Here is an 18,795-nt window from a genome sequence, read left to right as displayed (position 1 = left end):
CTGACCACTGGTCCTGTTAGCTGGTCCAGGTTGGGGGTGCTTGTGGTAGACTCTCCGTCCTTGGGGGATTTTCAGCAGAGGTTGGATGGCCATCTGTCATGGGTGCTTTATTTGATATTCCTGCATTGCAGGGGGTTGGACCAGATGACCCTCAGGGTCCCTTCTAACTCTACAATTCTATGAATATTCAGCATTTATATAGGGCTTTGGAGTGCTAAAAGCATTCCACATAACTTTATTCATTTATGTCTTCCTTGTAAGAAGTTATAAACAACTCAAGATATAAAATACCAGAGGGGTGTGCATTTTAAAACTTGAAAAGAATATACAAAACAAAATAAGGATAAACAGTAAAGCATCTTCAGTAGTATCGACAACATGACTGGGTCACACTACAGGAAAAGCTTGTGTGTATAACGAAGTTTTAACTCAGTATCTAAGCAACGTGACCACCCAGAACAGGACACCCAACAAATATGTACGGTGTTATGCTTAGAGCAATGATGGGGAACCTCTGGTCCTTCAAATCTTTCTGGATTCCAACTCCCATCAGCCCTAGACAGCATGGGCAATGGTCAAGGAGGATGAGACCTCTAGTTCAGCAATGTCTGGAGGGTCACAGGCTCTCTCCCCCTGCCCTGGTATAAACATAGCTCCACTTGTTGGACGTCCAAAATACATGAAGCAGTGCTAAAAGTTCTGCTCCGGGTGGTTATGGAGTGAGGGTTGGAGCAGGGTCAAAAGCACCTCTCCTGTGGACCGCAGGGACCTGGCAGTGGCTCTTCAAATAGGCTGGCCTCATACTAATTAGAGTTACAATTCCCAAGGCCTTAAACCTGGTCTTATAGCATGCTGGCAGCCAATGCAAAATTTTTTTCAGCCACAGGGCTCTATGCCAGTGATAGGCTGCTCAAGTCAGGAGACACCAGCTGCAGCTTCCAGACCAACCTCACGGGTAGCCCCAACCCCCTCATCTCAGTCCATCTTAAAACAACTCTGCAAGGTAGGCCAGTGCTATCCCCATATTGCAGATGTGGCACCGAGGCTGGGAAAGTAGTTCCCGTTGCTTTCCGAGGGAACTGAGTGCAACCAATTTAGTCCAGATCTAACCCCAGTGTCCAAGTACAAATGTAGTTGCCATTTGAAATGGCAGCTGGCTTACCTGACATCCCTGAGAACTTCCTTTTCTTCTTTTCCTTTAAAAGGTAAAGTCCAGCATGTGGTGACCAAATAACTAATGTTCTGGAAAGCCAATGTTGGGCCATGGATATTCAGCTGAGTAACAGCATCCTGAATATTTGCAAGCTCCATTCCAGGCAGCCCCTTCGCGTCAGAATGGTGGGAGAAGACACAAAGGCTTCCCTTTTAGTCAGTCACCTGAAGGGAACAGGACATGCAATGCTTTACTCTTTTCACTGTCTCGCTTTGCCTCAGCTCACGCACCTTTGCTATCTCAAAAGCAATCTTACTTTTATCTATTACACAGGCTCGAAAGTCATAATTCAGACAAAGTCCTTCTCAGTCAGGCCTTGTGCAAGCAGAGTTTTATGAATAATGATCCAGTGCTATTTTTCCTAGAAAAGGAGGCGCTGGAACTCACTATGAACGTCTTCCTTGTTCTCTCGTAATGGCGCTGGCACCCACCTGAGAGGTGCCAGAACTGAGTTCCGGCTGAGGGGAAAGCTCTGGATAAAATAGATCTCTGTTGCCCCTTGAGGAAATGTACATTCATAAAGAAACAATAATAGAACATGCCATAGCTGATCAATGAGCCATACAACTCAGCAGTCTACCTCTTGCCTAGGGCAGCAGATCCACTTCCTGTTCTGAGTCCTTTGCATCTGGGACCTAGATTTGCACTATACTTGAGCACTAGAGGTGTACTTTCGAATTTCATGGCTATTAGACATCTGCAGGTCGCTTTTCCTGAAGTGTGGCTATCATTATGCAAATAGTGAAATGACATCAGGAAGTGAGTCATGCAGAAACGTTTACTCTTTGACATGTTGCTATTTTTATAAAAAAAACCCAGCAACGATGGGAATCTACATGGAATGTTGTGTCTTTCTGCTGCATAGATCGCAGAAGATGTGGTCCTGGAGCAAAAATCACCTATGGAGTTACTCACTTTTCCCTTTCATGTGAAACATTCAACATGAGTGTGGCTCTAATGACAGCCAGCAAGATGAGCCCAAGATCTCTGTGTACATTAGGAGTTTAGGAGAAATTCATTTCAGCCTCTGTCCAAATGAAAACCTACGTAATTCATACCTCCCCAAACACTATATGTACACAAACACAGCTATCCCCTAGAGCTCATACTTCCTCAAATTTTACAATGCACTTCTCTGATCAAATAACACATATATTAGGGGGCAATGGACCTAAAAGTACACATGTTAGTGAACATATAAAAATGCATCGTTATGAAAAATTACTTTGCAGAAATGTGTGCATTAGGGAAAAAGTGCACTCAAGTGTTGGTAGATTTTCATGAAGGGTCTTTTAAAAAGTTATTATGCAGGTTCCCAACTCCTGCATTAAAGATTTTTGAGTGGCCATCTGCAATGAGATGCTCTGTTGTTGAACTTTAATTCCTTATTTTTCTGTTCCAATACTTTTTAAAGTTGCAACTTGATAAAATACTTGAAGCAGCTAACAACTAATAAAAAGCAAAATATCACGTTAAAATAACGGTACATTAAAATGACAGCAATAAGTAGAAACTCAAATCAAAAATCCTATAAGAATCACAAAACAGTGCCTTTAATATCACAGATGATTCAGGAAATAGAAAGCAAATAAAACTTTGGGTTTCAGTGGGGAATAAATAAAAAATTAGACTTGGGATTTGAACTTCCTGTTCAAATTTGGATGTTTCATTTCCTGAGCCAAAGTGCCTTGCAGCACAATATTAGGCATTTTACTCAGTTCTCAACATGTTCAATGCAGCTTACTGCCCAGGAAGTTTTTTTTTTTTTTTTTTTTTTTAAGGGTCAGTAGCCCTAAATCACTGGAAGAAAACGAAGGTATGCCATTATTATACTTGGACAGCAGGTGGCAGTGTTTGCTCACAATTACCATTCTACAGGAAACTTCTCAAATCAGCAGTCAGCTTTGGAGAAAAGCATCTTACATAGTCGGAGCAGCAGGAGAATACATTTAAAAATAGTTTTCTGAATTTCAAACCCTAAGGTACCAAAGCTTGGAAGCTGGTATTCTCCCATCCAAATAAGATACTTGTGGTTTTGGAGGCCATGTGCTTCCCCCTCCAGCCAAGGAGAAGGGAGGGTTAGCACAAAGGTGGCATTAAGGTGTCGAGGTGAGAAAAGAAGGTACCTGGTTGGAAGGAAGGGAACTCCGTGTCCCTCTGCAGAGGGAGGGACCTTCTCCCATCATTATTCCCAGCTAGAGGCAAGCTCAAATATACATGCATTTGTTCATGTTTGTTCCTTACTTCTTCTTCCCCTCAAGCTTTTGCTTTCCCCACTCCTCCAGGACAGTAAGCAGAGATTCATTTTTTTCTTTACACTTACAAAACTCTAAAGCAGGGATGGAGCACTTACTAGCATGGCCAATGGAAGCTGGAGTTTACCCATTGCTGCACCATGAACACCATGGCTTGCTTTGCCCTAAGTTGACTTAGCAGTGAACTGGGGTGAAACTCACATGCAGTTATAACAATGGGGGACGGGACGTTGGTGTCTTTTGCAGCAAATCTGCCCAGTCTGCAAGTAGTGTGTGTCTGTTTAAACACCTGTGTGTACAAGTCTGAGAAACCTGGCCAGGCCAGGCCAGGCGTCAGAGATGTGGGTGCCCAAGTGTATAAATTAAACAGGTGAAAAGCAGCTGCAGAACTTGCCATTTCTTACTACCAGGGCAGTTGGAGAAAGACAGCAACCCAGCACAAATCTACAGCTACCACTTTCCAGCAAAGCAATTCTCCTTCTCTTGAGGGGCTGAGTAACGGAAGGCATAAGTGGGAGCTGCGGCAAAATGCTGCAGTGACTAAGTGCTCCCACATTCTCAAATTCCTAGCCAGGTCACGTCCAGGAGACTCTGTTCTGTTCCACTGTTCCAGAAAAGTCAACAGTGGCCCCCATTTTCATTGGGACTGTGGAATATGGGGAGTGGGGAGCTACAGTAAGGGGTTCTGATCAGACCCAGAATATGTCTTGTTCCACCAGGGGTGGGGGGTTAGGGAGGAGTCCTCCCACTCGCTTTCCCCTGCATGATTACTTTTTTCTTTCTTCTCTACATCCCACTTCTCCAAGGTGGCATGCATGGATTCCCCCCCCACCCCCCACCCTTCCACTTTACCCTTACCACAACCCTGTAGTTAGGCTGAGAGACTAACTGGCTCAAGATCTCCCAGCGAGTGTCATGGCCAAGTGGGGATTTGAACCCTGGTTTTCCAGGGCCCCAATCTAACATTCTTGCCACTACACTCTGCTGGCTACCAGTTTCTGACTTGGACAGAGGTGTGCCTGGAGTGAGCGTCTCTTCCACAAGCTGACTTGACTGTGAGGGCAGAGAGTCTTGGGTGCCTTTTCAAGCCTCTGTTGCTACTTTCCCCTTTGACTATTTTTTCTCATTAAGCTTTCTAGTGCTGCTTTTTTTTGGGGGGGGGGAGGGAAGACACCTTTCTTTGAGCCCACATTAATTAGTTTCAGCTGTCACCCGGATCCGGGTTCTTCAATTACTCTGTGCAGCTGCTATCCCCAGAGGTTTAACCGCTTCCTAACTAGCACAACTCGTAGTTCGCAGAGTGACCACAAATGTCCACTTCTTTCAAAGGCAGACTTTATTCAGCACTCTGAATGTGTGGAAGCTGCCTCGTCAATAGCTCAGTGCTTGCAAATGTTACCTGAAAGACCACCTGCCCCTGCCCTACTCCAAGATCCCTTGGATCAGCCTCCGAGAACCTGCTGTCTCCTATCAGCCAGCGCTGCCAGTCGTCAGGGATGATGAAAGTTGTGGTTCTAAACATCTGGAGGTTGCCAGGGTGGTGAATAATGACTGACATCATCTTGGGAAATACTATTCATGGTATCGCACCCTACAGAATACCGTACAAGGGTGATCCTGCAATGGGCACCTTCTCTTATTGCCCCTATGTGATGGAATGGCCTACCCTCTTGCCATAGGTGAAGCAGCAATCATCAGTTGCTTTGGGACATCTTGTAAAGACTTGTCTTTTTGCCCAGGTGTTCCCTGACCCATAGAATTGGACTCTTGATTTTATTTGTATGGATTTCCTGAATTCCTGCTTTCATACTACTGCTTCATTGCTTTTACCTTTTGTTTCAATAACAGTGAAGACTGTTCTCATGTTTTAAATCTGTTTTGAGATCTAAAACAAAAAATGGTTTACAAATGCGATAAATAAACGTACATGTGTATATTGAGCCTATGTAGAAGCTCCTTGCAAATCAGAAAGGAGCCATTTCTCGGTGGCAGAGAGCATGATTTGCTTGCAAAAGGTTCCCTGCTCAATCCCAGGCTTCTCCAGTCCTCCGGGATGGCTCAAACAGCAGGTCGGGTGAAAAACACTCTGCTCAAGACCCTGGGAAACTGATGCCATCTACTGCACTGTCAAATAAACTGCTTTTAAGGCCTTTAAAGTGAATGCACTCCCCCCCCCCCCAAATCACAGGACATGTAGTTTCTTATGGGTGCTGGGAATCATAGCTCTGTGAAGGGGTAACTACAGTTTCCAAGATTCTTGTTGCAGGGGTTAGGTGCTTTAAACGTACGATAGCGTGTATGCAGCCATAGTCTGACATCTTCTGATTTTCAACGCATGTTCTAATCACGATTTAAGAAAAATGCTGAATCTCTTATAGGTGTGTATGTGTTCCAAAACGGTTCAGTTTCACTTAAAATGGTTCAACTTCCCCTTTTTCAGCATATATTAATTTTCAGTCTCTGGACTTGGGGCAACCTGGAAAAGTTGACTTGCATTGTCTTCCAAACATCAAATATAGCCATAAAAGCCCATCACCGTAGCCCAGTATGATTTAGGGATTCTAATGAAGCTAGAAAGCAATGGATCACAAGTAGTATAACATCTGGCACGTTGGAGATCAGTACTCTTTCCAGGTGTCCCAGTGTCTAATGATCCCTTAGAATTATTAAGTTTCCCCAAGACAAATTGTCTAGGTATTGGGCTGCATTTCAGCTCAGCGAACTTCTAGTGGGGCACGTCCTCATCTCATCATTCACCAACATCAGACCAATTAGCCCTCACCCCATCTTACGGCACATTACACAGAAGCAAACCCAGCTTTGCCATTGAGGGCTTACTTATCAAGGAGCTGTGGCCAATCTTCCGCCCTGACAAGCATATCCACATGATTGCAGATGTTTGCAAACATGATGTTGTCACATTACGCTTTTTAGGCATGTGAAACCCCCTGAAACCTAATGTCTGAATGGGCCCTTACCATTCAAGTCATCTGAAAACTGCAATGTCCCTGCTCTTCCTCTTTCCTGTCCCTTCTCCCCCCCCCGCCCGCCCCATCTGAAGCAACAGAAGAGAACAGCAGGCCAGGACCAAGTCACGATTGTTGTTGGGTGTTGGCGAGAATAAATGGAAAGAAAGAGGGAGAGTTGTGAAGAGGTCATTTTAGAAGCTCTTTCATTGCCACCCCCTCCCACTGAGAAGGAAGTTAGAAAAGCAGAGTCCTCAAAGCAACATTGAAAGCAAGGCAGGATAATGTGTGCCTGGCTGAGGCAAGGAATCCCTGAGTGCGAACTGCAGTGTCTTAATTATCAGTCAACAATTACTCCTTTCAGGGTGGAACATATGGTAGATGGTTTGCTTAAGAAAGAAAACAAAAATACTTTAGAAACTTAAATGATGTTGGGAAAATAGTAGAAATTGCTTTAAAGGGATTGCGAAGGGGGAGGCGGCATGCTGAGGATGCAAGTCCTGCACGAGTCAGCTGGGCTGGGGTTTGTTTTGAAGGTGTTGCTCCCACAGCATGCGACCGGGATTCACTTGCTTGTTTCCTAAGCAGGTCACTTCTGGGGGAATGTCCTGTCCTCGCAGCCAGACCTTTTGAAGCAATCACAGGAGCAGCTCCCAGGTGGACCCATGAAGAGAACTCTCCATTTCTGCTGTGTTTTTGCTTATGGAGTACAGTTGCGTCTACTCCAAATAGCTATACTGGCATGAGGTGAACAAATGAGGAGCCAGGCCAAGCCATGGAACAGGTTGGAATTTCAGACAGTGGAACCCCACCATTTGTTTAAGCCAGCACTCATGCTCAAATGGTTCTGCTAATATTAAAATAAGTTCGGCACACTTCATCTTTCGCAGAGTTCATATGAAGGAGGGGCAAAGGATTGGCAGACCTCCTCACAGAGAAAATTTGGGAATTCCAGTGTAACAACTTCTACAGGTGTTTCCGCCTGTTGCAGGAGGCAAAGCGTATCGTGACACTATAACAACTAATAAATCTGTTGTCTTTAAGGTGACGCAAGACTTAATGTTGTTTTTGAGAGAAGCGTGCAACTCCATTTCTGCCTCGTTCTGTCTGCAAACACATGAGAAGGAGCAGAGGTGAAATGATGCAATGCCTTTGGATTGTTCCTCATGGGAATGCAGTGTAGGCCAGAAAAATAACTGGTTAGTTTTGTGCCTTCCACAACGGCTTCAGCTGCAGAAGTCAATGGGTGAAGGTTTTCACAACATGGAGAAAAAGGCTATCATCTTCTGCGCACAGGACTGGCTCTACTGTTGGGCAATATGAGGCATCTGCCTCAGGCAGCAGATGCTAGTGGGTGGTGAGAAGGAACAGTAACTGCAACACCTTAGCCATTTCTTCTTCCTCCAGCACCAATGGTCACTCAAAAACTAGGGGGGGGGGACTACATGAGGGAACAAAAAAAGAACATAGCAGCAGCCCAACAAATTTATTTGCATGTCTGTCACCTGGAACAGCTGATTTTAAGAAAAGGAAATGCCACAACTGAGCTAAAGTCTGTTTGGAAGTTTTTGTCCCTCCCGTCCCAAATATATTGAGGCTAGAATTCTATGCACGTTTACTGGGTAGTAAGCCCCGCTGAGGTGGCGCTGTGGTCTAAACCACTGAGCCTCTTGGGCTTGTCAGTCAGAAGGTCAGCAGTTCAAATCCCCACGATGGGGTGAGCTCCCGTTGCTTGGTCCCTGCTCCTGCCAACCTAGCAGTTCAAAAGCATGCCAAAAAGTGCAAGCTGATAAATATGTACCGCTACGGCGGGAAGGTAAATGGCATTTCCGTGCACTGCTCTGGTTTTGGTGTTCCGTTGCACCAGAAGCAGCTTAGTCATGTTGGCCACATGACCTGGAAAAACTGTCTGCGGACAAACGCCGGCTCCCTCAGCCTGTAAAGCAAGATGAGCGCTGCAGCCCCAGAGTCATCCGCGACTGGACTTAACTGTCAGGGGTCCCTTTACTTTTGCACCCCGCTGAACACAGAGGGGCTTGCTTCCTAATAAGCTCACACAGGATTGGTCTGAACGAGTGTGACTGGTTTCCTGAGGGTGGGGGAAGAGAGGGAGAAAAATGAGATTGTTCCTCTGAGCCCGTGGTTCTCAAAGGGTGTGGTGCGCCACACTGGGGTGGCAGGAGAGGATGGCAAGTGTGGCAGGAAGATTCAGGGACAATTAAAGAAACATTTAAACATTTCAGTGTAGTATAAGATAGTATCAAAATAGTTTTTATATATAAAAGCAGAAACAGTATCCATGCCTCTCTTCAAGAGCATGAACTACTCTTCTACAGCTCTCCACAACATGGTGTGGTGAACAAGGATTCTCAACCGTGTCCAATAGGAAAAATCAGGAAAGAGAAAGGCTTCTTTATGTTGATTAGGATATGAGAGTTCGTTTGTATCAAATAAGACCTAATGTAAATGAGATTACCCAGCAAAAGCCAAGCCTAAAATCCTTACCAATTATACACATAAAAGAGCAGATCCAATTCAACACCACCCCATTAAAAGAGAAGCAGAAAATGAAGGTCCAAAAAGCTTGAGCGAATAAAAATGCTTTTGCCAGGCATGCCTCCCTGGGGAGAGCATTCCGCAAGTGGGGAGTCACCACCGAGGAGTCTGTTCTTGTGTTGAAACCCTCCACGGCTGCCAAGGAAGGGGGCACACGGGGGCTGACTCTCAGGCCAGGCAAGCTCTGTAGACCTAGCATGGCCTCCTGTCATAGAGGCTTCAGCTGAGATTCCTGCATTGCAGGGGGTTGGACTAGATGACCCCCGGGGTCCCTTCCAACTCTACAATTCTATGAGATTCTACTGAAGTGTTTTTTCAAAGCCTGCCTCTCTTTAATGGAGGACACACAAGCCACCACCTAAAGTAGCCTGATGCATGCTCTTACCTGAAGAGTTAGCCCCATGTACAGCCTCTTTCAAAACTGTGCTTCTCCCAGGACCTCACCAGAACGGTCTGTCAGCACCAAGCAGTTCCACCTACCAAATATAAATGCACACACATTAATGCCTAAGTCAGGCTCTAGTCTATGTCTGTAATATTTTCAGAAGCAAATTATTTCACCACTTAAATAAGGGCTGCATGCACACCATGCATTTAAAGCACACAACTTCCACAAAGAATCCCAGGAACGGTAGTTTGTTAAGGGTGCTGGGAACTGCAGTTCTGTGAGGAGGGCAAACTATAGTTCCCAGTATTCTTTGGGGGAAGTCATGGGCTTTACATGTGCTTTGAATGTATGGGGTGTACGCAGATCATGTACTTCCACTAGTCTCCGCCTCAACCTGCAAAATGACTTTGGAGGGCTAATGGAATGCAGGAAACCAGTGGAGCCGGAGGCACAGTGGCTCATTCAGAGTCTCGGCACATAAAAAGGTACTTGTTTTATGGATGTGCATCTGACATCCCAATACTTGTGCCTGCTTGAGGCTTCACACACATCTGCTGGTATCAAAGGTGGCTTCCAAACAACCATCATCATCTCTGTCAGCTGCTTGCTCCAAATTACCTCACTACTCTGCACAGGCTGGGAACTGGGTCAAGAGAGCAACTGCAGGCATGCAAAATCTGCCTGCATGCATCTTGGGAGAGGTTGACCTTTCGGTTCCAGTAGCAACTTCTCATGCACTGCTGTGGCACACATGTGTGGATGACCCTCATATTCCTACATGGATTCATTGCACCCACAAACAACAACTGCTGTGACACTGCAGGTCGATTGCTGCTGCTGCTGTGAATTGCAACCCAAAGCAACTGCAGGGTCCCAGGTTGGGGGAGGCTGGTATAACAGGAGAACCATGCCATGCACACTTCTGATATACTCCCATGCCTCATGTGTGTGTGCCTGTAACTTAGCACAGGGTAGGGAGACTCTGGCCTTTCCAGTTGGACTTCCCTCAGCCCTAGGCAGCATGGTCAATGGCCAAGGATGCTGAGCATTGTGGTCCAGTGATATCTAGAGAGGCGCATGTTTCCCAATCCTGCTGCAATCAATTGAAAGAGTATCACCAAAAGGGTTAGGATTGGAGTTTCCAAACTATGGTGCACAGACCACCATTTATTCAGGTGGTCTGTGAAGAACAGTGGCCACAGAGCATTAGATGTTCATATTGATTTTAACTGTTTTTATTGCTTCTTTTATTCCTTATATTGCATCTTTATTATTGTTGTATTTTGTATCGTATTCTGTAGAATCCAAATGGTAACATGATAAAGTACGAATAATTGAAACAAAAGAAGCAATAAAAATACAATTAGAAACCAGACAGCATCTAGTACAGAGCAATACAGTTGCAACAGCAGGCAGAAAATTTGTTATGCAATTTTCAAGAAGTTGCTGTGTGGGTGAAAGGTCTGGGAACCACTGGGTTAGGATATTTGTGTAACTGCAAAGACAATTTCATATTTACGTGTTACATCTTTTAGTGTAGGGTGTTTTTTAATGGCTTAAATCTTAAAGGTTACACACAATAAACTAAATCATTTACTGGGTTTGACAACAGGCTGGCAAAATTCTTGCAAGGATCTTAGCAAACCATCTCCTAACAATATCTGAGGCTACCCTTCCTGAATCCCAAAATGGCTGTTGACCTTCTAGGGGGACAGTGGACATGATTTTTGCCGCTCGACAGCTTTAAGAAAAATGCAGAGAGCAAAACCAACCCTTGTATTGACCTGACTAAGGCCTTTGACATTAAATCATAATGCCCTGTGGACTGTCCTTCTGAAAATTGGCTGCCCAGATAAATGTGTGAACATCTTTCGGCTCCTCCATAACATGACAGCAACAACTGCAAATAACAATGGCTCTCAAAATGAACCATTCACAGTGGCATCAGGTGTTAAACAGGGTTTTGTTATCACCCCAAATCTATTATTTTCATCACCATGATCCTACACTTTGTTAAAGGGAAACTCCCCACTGGAGTAGAAATAATTATCAAACAGATGGAAAGCTCTTTAACTTGAGTAGGCTGAAAGCAAAGAGCAAGGTTACCATAACTTCCGTCAGAGCTTCAGTATGCCGATGACGACGTAGTGTGTGAACACTTAGAGTATGACCAAACCATCCTAAATATCTTCACAGAAGCTTACAGAAAGCTTGGCCTATTGTTCAACATCCAAAAAACACAAGTGTTGCACTAACAAGCACAAAACAACCCCTCTGCAGCACCACAAATCCAACTCATTGGTGTAACGTTGGAAAATGTCAATCACTTCTCCTATCTTTCCACAAGGGCCGACACCAGCATCGCCTGAGTTCTGCGAGTGAGCTTTCTCCCAATTGAAGTTCAGAGTGTTTGAGGACTGGGACATTCTCAGGGAAACCAAACTGCTTGTTTACAAAGCTACTGTACTACCAACCTTACTGTATGCTTGTGAAACATGGACCACTTATAAACACCATCTCCAGCTCCTCAAAAGATTCCATCAATGATGTCTCCAAAAAATTTACATATCACTTGGGAAGACAGGTGAACTAGGGCCTGTGTACTGGAAGAAGCAAAGATCTCCAGTGTCAAAGCAATGATTCTTCAACATCAACTTCGTTGGACAGGTCACGTTGTTCGGATGCCTGATTATTGTCTATCAAAGCAACTACTCTATTCCAAACTTAAAAATGGAAAGTAATGCTGCTAGTCAACAAAAGAGGTTTAAAGACTCTCCCCAGGCAAATCTTAAAAAATGTAGTATAAACACAGACAATTGGGGAACACTGGCCTGTGAGCGCTCCAATTGGAGAACGGCCTTTACCAAAGGTGTCATGGACTTTGAAGACGCTCAAACTCAGGACGAAAGGGATAAACATGCTAAGAGGAAAGAACGTTTGGCAAACCCTCACCGTGATCAACTCCCACCCAGAAACCCATGTCCCCACTGTTGAAGGACATGTGGATCCAGAACTGGCCTCCACAGTCACTTATGGACTCACTGTTAAGACCGGGTTCATGGAAGACAATCTTACTCGGCTACGAATGATCGCCAAAGAAGAACTCGATGACCTTGCTGGCCCCTTCCAACCACACAATCCTATGATTTTATGAAGATGCTCTTATGCAGGTGAGTTAAGGAAGGGGAAGGGAATTGGGGAAAGAGAACTGGGAAAAGAGAATTTGGGAAAGAGAACAGGACAGTGGGGAGATCACATTTTAGGAAGTGGGGAACCTGTGGTTCTGCAGTTCCAACTGGACTGCAACTCCCCTCCAACCTAACCAATGCTCAGGGGTGCTGGGCGTTGCAGTCCAGCAACACCTGCGCCCCCAGATTGCACCTAATGTTAACAGTGTGAGGATGAAACACGGGGGCAGATTCCCAAGTAGCATAAGACAACGCAGAAAGGAAGCCTTGAAGTGGAACTCGTTCCCTCTCCCAAGCAAGCTCCCCGGTCTTCAGCGGTGCGCCCTCGCTAGGACTGCAGTCTGAAAGCAGCTCAGGCCTGGGGTGCGCGCACGTCGGGCGGGGAGAGGCGAAGGCAGCTCGCCGCGGAGGGTTTCGACGTGACTCACCGCGCTCGGGGTCCATGGCCAGGCGGGTCCGGGGCGCGGCCGAGCTCCTCTCGGGCCTGAAAGAAGCCTCTCCCGGCTGGGCTGCGGGGCTGCGGCTCCTCTCGCTTCTCGGGTTCCTGTCACGACGGGCCCACCTGCTCCGCCCCAAGCCCCTGGCTTCGCGGGAAAGAAGCCTTTCCTCCCCTCGGCTGTAATACGAGCTCTTGCAACCCGCCCTCTCCGACCGCCCGACTTGGTTTCCCCTCACGTGTCCGCTTTCGGGTTCTTGACACCGGACGCCGATCTGTAATAGAGGGGCGAAGCGTCTGGGTTGCGTAGAGGCCTCGTGAAAGGCTCGGAATAGCAGCAGCGGAAGAGGACGCATGTGAAAAAAATGCCGTGTTCGATGTTGCTAAAGATCCCGCCAGCACTTGGGGTTATCTCTGCCTCTCGACTGCACTGGGCCAAAGTTATAGGCAACAAAAAGACTTGCAAAAGGGAGCAAAGACTTGGCAAGTGCGGGACAGGATGCTGGACTAGACAAGCCTTTGGTCTCTTGGGTTTTGTGCCAAGCAAACTTTAATGTTTTACTTATAATATTTAAAGCATGTTTTCCCAGCCTTAAAAAGGCCCCGCGGTTGCCTGCTCTGGATGGGGTTGCAGTCCCCCTGAAGCACGCAACTTTTGGGGTACTTTTGGATCCTTTTTGCTGTCTCTTGAGGCTCAGGTGGACTCAGTGGCGCCCCTCTCTGGACAGGGATAGCCTAACTTCTGCCATCTATGCTCTGGTAACCTCTGGGGTGGAATCTAGACCAGGGGTCAGCAAACTTTTTCGGCAGGGGGCTGGTCCACTGTCCCTCAGACCTTGTGGGGGGGCCGGACTATATTTTTTTTTGGGGTGAACGAATTCCTATGCCCCACAAACAACCCAGAGATGCATTTTAAATAAAAGGACACATTCTACAGTACTCATGTAAAAACAGCAGGCAGGCCCCACAAATAACCCAGAGATGCGTTTTAAATAAAAGGACACATTCTACTCATGTAAAAACAAGCTGATTTCCGGACCATCTGCGGGCCGGATTTAGAAGGCGATTGGGCCAGATCCGGCCCCCGGGCCTTAGTTTGCCTACCCATGATCTATTCTAGACACACAAAAAACGCTGTGAAAATGTTTTTTTAAGCGTTTTGAAAAATACAGTGGTACCTCGGGTTACATACGCTTCAGGTTACATATGCTTCAGGTTACAGACTCCGCTAACCCAGAAATAGTGCTTCAGGTTAAGAACTCTGCTTCAGGATGAGAACAGAAATCACGCGGCGCGGCAGCAGCAGGAGGCCCCATTAGCTAAAGTGGTCTTCAGGTTAAGAACAGTTTCAGATTAAGTACAGACCTCCGGAACAAATTAAGTACTTAACCCGAGGTACCACTGTAAAATCATACCTCAAGTTGAATGCGCTTCGGGTTGAGCGCGTTCGAGTTGCGCTCCGTGACAACCCGGAAGTAACGGAGCGCGTTACTTCTGGGTTTCGTCACTCACGCATGCGCAGATGCTCAAAATGACATCACACGCATGCGTGGTAGCGGCAAAACGCGACCCACACATGTGCAGATGTTCCGTCACGTCTTGCGTTCTGTTTGGGATGCGAACGGGATCCGTTCCGCAGCCCCGTTCGCATACCGACGTACCACTGTATATTGAATTTGCTGTGAGCTCACACTTGTATAATACACTTAAAACATATTTGCAGCTGTATAGCTGAGTCTTAGGGTAAGATTACTGCAATGGGTTATATGTGGGGCTGCCTCTGAAAACAGTTCAGAAACTTCAGCTGTGCAAGCTCTGACAAGCAGCAGACCAATTTAGAGCTTTGATCGATAAGAACAACCAAGAATCTTGTGGCACCTTAAAGAATAGCAGACTTACTATGACATAAGCTTTTGTGAGCTACAGTGGTACCTCTGGTTAAGTACTTAATTCGTTCCGGAGGTCTGTTCTTAACTGAAGCACCACTTTAGCTAATGGGGCCTCCTGCTGCCGCGCCGCCGCCGCGTGATTTCTGTTCTTATCCTGAAGCAAAGTTCTTAACCTGAAGCACTATTTCTGGGTTAGCGGAGTGTGTAACCTGAAGCGTTTGTAACCCAAGGTACCACTGTAGAATGCTCTTCTTCCAGCTGAAACGAAACCATGAAATCTTATGCCGTAATAAATCTGCCTTTAACGTGCCACAAAGCTATGTTGCTTATGGTGTGACACAAGTATCTGGTGTGTATATGGTGTGAAAGGTATCTTGCCTAATATTCTCTTAACACCTTCAGTGTGGAACCTCTGAAACATGCAGCTAGTACAGAATATATTTTTTAAAAATCCATTACAGAGAGTTGAGTCGCAAAGAGCAACTGAACACCTGTATTCTAGGATATGCACACTGGAAGACCATTCAAATTCCAAGACTGTTAAGCTAGAGCAGGGGTTGGCAACGTGTGGCCCACGAAGACCGTCTTACCGGCCCACGAACCGCCCCCAAACTGAGCTGCCCACGCACTGCGCTAAACCAGCATGGCGCGAGCCCTCACCGAGTGGCGCCACAAATGGCATCTGTGCACGTACAGATACCAGAAATTGCGTCTGCGCATGTCCAGACGCCGAAAATCACTTCTGCGCAGGCACGATTTTCAGCGTCTGGGCATGCGCAGAAGTGATTTCCGGCACTGCGGACACGTGTAGATGCAATTTCCGGCATCGCGCTGCACCAGTCCGGCCCACGGATGATCTCCGTGAGAATGATCCGGCCCATGGCCGGTAAACTTTGCCGACCCCTGAGCTAGAGCTATGCAAGTCCCTTAATTTCACTGGAAACCCCTCTCACCTATTAGGCCTTGCTCTCTTACAGCAGATGAGGGGATAAACTTGTGTCTGAACTGCTTCTCTTCTGACTGCAAGTGGGAGTTTGCATGATGGAATTAAGAATAAAATAAAATCCATCCACTTAGAAATCTAGCCTACCAGTCAGGGAGAATAGTACATTAGAGCTTTTCCGCCCTGTGTACAGGGATTTTTTTGGTACTCATCTGAGCCAACATCTGTCGCATGAAGTGAATTCATCCTGCCCAGGAGTTGCTTGTGAACAAGTGTTATGTTCAGCTGCCTCGTGTGGTGATCTGGGAGAACTGCAGCATAAAACTCCTTCCTTGCAGTGGCATAATTTTCTCAGGACATGGGCATTGGGGGGGGGGGGGCTACATACGGTCCCTTTGCAGGAATGGAAACCGTAGTCAACCTTTGTTTGCAACTCCTTGGAGGGAGCTTCATGTTCACTTTTCAGGCCAACACTTGTCATGCATTATCTAGGAGTGTGTGTGAGTGAATGAATGCATGTCTGTATCTAGGGGCTGGGTCAAGCCAGGAGCATTCTCAGAAGCTCCTTGAAACATTTAGTACTCATGCATACCAAATAACTGAACAGGACTCATGTCTCTTTTATTCTGGAAAATCCAGAACACATCACTGCCAAACTGCTGCATGCATCCACCCCCATCGTTCTGCCCGGACACAGAGGTCCAGCTCCGGGGGCCTTCTGGCGGTTCTCTCGCTGCGAGACGTGAGGTTACAGGGAACCATGCAGAGGGCCTTCTCGGTAGTGGTGCCCACCCTGTGGAACACCCTCCCACAAGATGTCAAGGAAATAAGCAACTATCTGACTTTTAGAAGACATCTGAAGGCAACCCTGTTTAGGGAAGTTTTTAATGTTTGATGTTTTATTGTGTTTTTAATATTCTGTTGGGAGCTGCCCAGAAGTGGCAGGGGAAACCCAGCCAGATGGGTGGGGTATAAATAATAACAACAAGAAGAAGAAGAAGAAGAAGAAGAAGAAGAAGAAGAAGAAGAAGAAGAAGAAGAAATTATTATTCCAAGTTGCTTACCCATCTTTATCTCTCTGTCTCCCCACCCCTGACTTAAATGCAATTGCAGCACTAGCCTATCCAATATGGACCAGTGAAGCACCAGTGATGCAACTGGTGGGAGTAATGGTCTATGTAGCATAGTTGCCTTTCTGTATTGTGCTCCCTGACTGCATCGCCATTACATGGTCCATTCCCTCACAGGCCGCGTTCTGTGCCTTAAACGCTATCATATAAACAATTCATTACCCCCTCAAATGTAAGAGAGGTTGTGAAGCTCTAGGGTCATTCAGGCATATGTGGTGGGGCTGTATCCCTATTGCAGCTTTCTGGGAGACAGAATTTGCCCCCCCATATGATTATTGGCATCTTAATTTAGACCCAGTGATAGCTCTCTTGTCCTTAAGAGAGTCACAGCAATCCAAATATTGTGCATAAAGAATTAGTGGCATTATCGGCCGCTCAAATGAAAATTTCTGCTAACTGGAAAACGGGCTGGTCTCAGTGTTGGCTAAACAGAAAGCATCTCACTTATAAAGGGGAGAAAAAGAAATGGAATACAATAAAAGCGCAAGGAAAAACAAAACCTGGCAGTACATTAACAAAATAATAAACATCAACACATCCATTAAGCATTCAGACTGATACATGCCATCCAAGTGTTCAAATAGATGTTCAGGCAAAGTTGGTGTTTATAAAGAGTACATTCAAATGTAGTGAGAGTATTAAGAATGTCAGATCATTGCAAAATAGATAGCGGATATTTCATCCTGAAGAGCTGCCGCAAGTCACTGTTGACAATACTCAGCTAGATGGACCAACTGTCTAACTTGGTTTAAGGCAGATTCCTATGTTCCTATGATACCTCCAGCTTGCAGTACAAGTCTCTTAAAGGCTCTTAAAAAATTCTTATGTGCCATTGCCTCTCAAGCTGCTGAAATTGCAGGCGATATATAGCTCCTGCTCTTTTTACATACCTAGATCCTCAACACCTCCCATTCAAAAAGGGGTGTTTATGTAAGCCATATCTAAAACTAACCCATGTTGCGGGTATTTCTAAAAAAAAGAATTGCTGATTGTTTGTGCATGCTAAAAGATATGTCTTATGAAATTCTCGTTCCAGCATAGGGAACTGCATTCTTTTATGAGGGTCAATGAGGTAAAGTATCACCCCAAATAAACTTCTGAAATAGCACACTGATCTTTTGAAGATATGCTTAAGGAACAGGTAGGAAATTATCATGCAGCACACATATTATTCATGGCAGAATATTCATTTTAAGTGCGCTAACCTTAGCCCCGAATACCAAGTCTGGGTAGTGCCCATCTTTCCAAATCACTGGAGATTTCCATTATCAGCCTGTTTGTATCCATTTTTGTCATTTGAGAAATGTAGAAACCAAAATCCCTAGACGTGTTTATGACTTCTGGACACCAACAAAACCACTAGCTGGCATACAAAGTAGCTGATTTACACATGCTCATGAGCAGTAGTAGGGACGCGGGTGGCACTGTGGGTTAAACCACAGAGCCTAGGACTTGCCGATCGGAAGGTCGGCGGTTCGAATCCCTGCGACGGGGTGAGCTCCCATTGCTCGGCCCCAGCTCCTGCCAACCTAGCAGTTCGAAAGCACGTCAAAGTGCAAGTAGATAAATAGGTACCGCTCTGGTGGGAAGGTAAACGGCGTTTCCGTGTGCTGCTCTGGTTCGCCAGAAGCGACTTAGTCATGCTGGCCACATGACCCGGAAGCTGTACACCAGCTCCCTCGGCCAATAAAGCGAGATGAGCTCCGCAACCCCAGTCAGCCACGGCTGGACCTAATGGTCAGGGGTCCCTTTACCTTTACCTTTATGAGCAGTAGTAATTTAGTAACTTTTCACCCCATGCACTCTGTGGCACTATCTTTCTCTGTACCAC

General features: G+C 46.0%; 1 protein-coding gene across 3 annotated transcripts in view; it reads right to left on the bottom strand.

Annotated features, from left to right (window-relative positions):
* The window catches only part of LOC308584700 (broad substrate specificity ATP-binding cassette transporter ABCG2-like), a 30,085-nt gene extending 16,748 nt beyond the window's left edge, over positions 1 to 13,337 (bottom strand). For 2 of the 3 annotated variants that reach the window (XM_081189629.1, XM_081189631.1), the window contains exons 1-3: positions 12,995 to 13,336; positions 9,376 to 9,466; positions 1,163 to 1,377 (exon numbers count right to left, since the gene is read on the bottom strand). In XM_081189629.1, the coding sequence (XP_081045755.1) occupies positions 1,163 to 1,311 (149 nt within the window). In that variant the 5' untranslated portion in view covers positions 1,312 to 1,377; positions 9,376 to 9,466; positions 12,995 to 13,336. Of the gene's footprint in view, positions 1 to 1,162; positions 1,378 to 1,600; positions 1,712 to 9,375; positions 9,467 to 12,994 lie in introns of all 3 variants that reach the window. The other variant, XM_081189630.1, reaches the window with a different exon arrangement.
* Between the last annotated feature and the right edge of the window lie 5,458 nt (positions 13,338 to 18,795).

Source organism: Podarcis bocagei, assembly GCF_964188305.1.
Source record: "Podarcis bocagei genome assembly, chromosome: 4".
NCBI lineage: Eukaryota > Metazoa > Chordata > Lepidosauria > Squamata > Lacertidae > Podarcis > Podarcis bocagei.
The sequence above is the reverse complement of the archived record's forward strand: the minus strand, read 5'-3'. Positions and strand labels throughout refer to the sequence as shown.